The 3,752-nt window shown below is 40.4% G+C and overlaps 1 protein-coding gene across 1 annotated transcript; it reads left to right on the top strand.

Moving 5' to 3' along the window:
• Window positions 1-2,029: 2,029 nt before the first annotated feature.
• On the top strand, window positions 2,030-3,542 carry LOC112802151 (heat stress transcription factor C-1). Its single transcript, XM_025845244.3, has 2 exons — window positions 2,030-2,465; window positions 2,596-3,542. The coding sequence occupies exons 1-2, from the start codon at window positions 2,244-2,246 to the stop codon at window positions 3,433-3,435; spliced, it is 1,062 nt and encodes a 353-aa protein (XP_025701029.1). The 5' UTR covers window positions 2,030-2,243; the 3' UTR covers window positions 3,436-3,542.
• Window positions 3,543-3,752: the final 210 nt, after the last annotated feature.

Here is a 3,752-nt window from a genome sequence, read left to right as displayed (position 1 = left end):
GGTAAATATGTTCAACGTCTTTTTTACACAAAACACATATGTTATCACTATGGCTCAAAATTCTCAGTCTAAGCAATCTTTCTTTAGTATTTACTCTTCCTGTCAAAGCAAACCAGATAAATAACTCCGCTCGTGGCAGAACCAAACCTTTCCATATGGTTCTGGTGGAGCTATAGCCACCGGGAGCGTTCTGATTGCAACACCTGCATAAAAGAGTTAGTTGAAAAAATGCCTTCCTTGTCAAATTTCCATATGACTCTGTCTTGCGTATCATATGCTATCTTTACAGGCCTTAAAATCTCATGCAATTGATCCACTAATTCCAACTCCCATTGGTATAAATCTCGCCTCCACTGGAAGTTCTAAATCCACTCTAACCCATCCCGAAACCCGCAATCCCCTATAATAGATCCTCTTTGGTTTGAAACAGAGAAGAGCATCGGAAAATACATCTTTAGCGAACCACTTCGTAACCAAACATCTTTCCAAAATCGAGTCTTCCTCCCATCACCCACCTCCATAGATAACCCAGCAATCATCTTATCTCTGACATTTTGAACCTTGAACTGGAGTTGACAGATATCCTTCCATGGACCCCCTCTACTAGGCAATGTCTGAGCTGATAACATCACGTTGGAGTTCAAGTTATGACAAGAGCATACAACCTTCTTCCATAATGGACACTCCTCTTTTGAGAAACGCCACCACCACTTAAAAAGGAGTAGAGCTGTGTTCCTAATCATAGCATCACCCACCCCCAGCCCACCAAGCTTTTTAGGAGCTTGAACCACTTCTCACTTAACTATTGCCAGCCCATTCCTTCCTTCCTCCTTACTCCATAAAAATTTTCTCTGTAAGGAAATCAACTTTTCTGCCATTGTCCTCAGCATCTTATACAGGCTCAAGTAGTACACCGGTAAGCTATTTAATACAGATTTAATAAGGACTAACTTACCTGCTTTATTGAGCACTTTTGCCTTCCACAAACTAAACTTCTCCTCAACTTTATCAATAATCGGCTTCCAAGTATTAACCCGCCTTGGGTTCGCTCCTAAAGAAATACCCAGATATTTGACTGAAATGTTAGCCTCCCATCAAATAATAATCTATATAAGATAAATAAAATAAAAAATAAAAAATATTTAAAAATCTAATATTCACTTAAGTCACTTTCACTTACTTTCTTAAATTATTGTTTACTTGAACTTTAGAGTAATTTTTACAAACAAATACCTACCTCCTCTAATGTTGTTTGGAGTTTGGCATATATCTTATTTATGAAAAAATAGGACAACGTATCTCTTTCTAATATGAGTTATATATACCTCAAACTACACAAAAATATCTTATTGTTAATTATTAAAATTTAAACGTAAATGCAGGAAATTCAAAAATTACTTAATAAATATATTCAAATTTAAAATATTACTAATTTATAGATATATAACTAATATCAGAATTATTGTCTTAAATTGTAAATCTCAAATGAATGCAATACAAATATGTATTTGACCGTTAAAAAATTAAAAAAGATGTGGGTACTAATCTTTTGGTTAAGATGCGTAGAAATGTAAAATCAGTGCAAACGATTGAAGTTTTCTTCCAAGTTCACGTATTCATTGTGTAATTTTTTAGGGTTAGAAAGCAAAGACGGAGCTAGGGTTATACAAGACACAGAGAAGCTAAAAAGTGACAAGGCCAGCGCTAAAGAGGAAGGAGGGAGCCTCACCACTCTCTCAGCTTTCGACCAAAAACACCCTGTCGTTTACTCCCATTTGTCCAAGGCTCTATGGGACCACCTCTCCCTCACTCCCCAATCACCACGCGCCTCCTCACCCGCGCGTGATTTCCAACCATAAATATCTCACTATCGGAGCGTGACGTGTACCAAAGCGAAACCCACGTAGACCCCACCCATGATCCTTACGCAAAAATCTCACAAGCCCCCTCGATGCTCGCCACGTGTCCCATACACCCACTTTCACTACAGTGCATTCGTCCTCTTTATATATTAACCCTCCTCTTCCTAAAAAAGAAAGAAAGAAAAAAAGAAATGAAAAATTAAATCCCAACCCACCCATTTCTCTCTGTGTCTGACACTCACTCTCATACAAAGAAGAGAAAATAAAACACACTACAGAGACTCACGTTCACACATAACAGAACAGAAACCATCACTATAACAATAATAACCATAACCGCCCTTCTCTCTCCGCATCTTCTTCTCTTTGTGGTGGTTATTGATGGTGTCGATTAATGGGATGGAGCAGAACAACGTGATCGCACCGTTCGTTATAAAGACATATCACATGGTCAACGATCCGAGCACCGATTACCTTATAGCATGGGGCCCAGCGAACAACAGCTTCATCGTCGTCGACCCTCTCGACTTCTCTCAGTCTCTACTCCCTGCCTTCTTCAAGCACAACAACTTCTCCAGCTTTGTTCGCCAACTCAACACCTATGTTAGTGCCACCATCTATCTAATTCTTTCAATTCAATCCAATCTATACCCACTTCCCAAAACTCGGTTTATCTTATTTTCTCGACAACCGGGTATTGATATTTGATCATGTTTTTCTTTTTTCTTTATAGGGTTTCAGAAAGGTGGATCCAGATAAGTGGGAGTTTGCAAACGAGTGGTTTCTGAGAGGGCAGAAGCACTTGCTGAAGAATATAGTTAGGAGGAAGCACGGCACGAGGAGCTATAATTCTTTGCATTTCAACAACCACCACCACGGTGGCAAGCAGCAGATTTTAGCGGCGGAGGAGCTCGACGATGAAGCCATGATGGTGGAGATAGCGAGGCTGAAGGAGGAGCAGAAGGCTTTGGAACAAGAGCTTCAAGGGATGAACAAGAGGTTGGAGACAACCGAGAAGAGACCACAGCAAATGATGGCTTTTCTATGCAAGGTCGTCGAGGATCCCGAGGTTCTATCCAGGGTTCTTCTTGAGAGGGAGACCAGGCAAATCGCCGACAAGAGGCGCCGCCTTATCACGGCTGCGACCTCCTCGTCTTCGTCTTCTGGTGTTGCCGTCAAGACGGAACTCGAGGAGGAGGAACCAACTGTCGGGAATATAATATCTTCTTCGCCGGAAACCGGCTTCGAAATTGATAATTTTTGCCACGTGGCGTCGCCGTCTCCGCCGCAGGAGGCGGCGCCGGTGGCCATGGGGTGGTTGGGGCAGCCGCGGCCGAGGATTGGTCATCACTACCAACAGCAGGGGCATAATGGATATAGAAGTTATAATAACAATTATAATTATAGTTCCGCCGCCACACCAAAGCCGTTGACGGTGGTTCCTCCGACGGCGCCGCCGCAGGGTAATGGCACTGGTGGAGGTAAAGGTCACGTGAACTTTTTTAGTGAAATGGCGGCGGAGAATAGTCCACGGCCACCTTATCCGTTTTCACTATTAGAAGGTGGATTCTAAGATTGTATCTATTTTTGTTAGATTTTTACAATATCATGCATTATATATTCTATCTATAGTAATTAGTAAATTCTAGGGATATATTTATATATATATATATTTTAACATTTACCTTTTTTTTTTCTCTTTCTTTTCTTTGTTCATACTTCATGTGGTTCTTATTTTCGGTTTTGTCTCCCTAATTATTATGCTAAAAGAAAAAGAAAAGGACATGAAGATCATATCTTCAACAAATTATCGTTAGATATTTGAGTTTGGGTTTTGTCATTAGTATATCTTTTCGTAAAATATGCTAAAAATAATAACAAGAAGGAGAA

This window comes from Arachis hypogaea, chromosome 5 (genome assembly GCF_003086295.3).
Source record: "Arachis hypogaea cultivar Tifrunner chromosome 5, arahy.Tifrunner.gnm2.J5K5, whole genome shotgun sequence".
Taxonomy (NCBI): domain Eukaryota; kingdom Viridiplantae; phylum Streptophyta; class Magnoliopsida; order Fabales; family Fabaceae; genus Arachis; species Arachis hypogaea.
The sequence above is the reverse complement of the archived record's forward strand: the minus strand, read 5'-3'. Positions and strand labels throughout refer to the sequence as shown.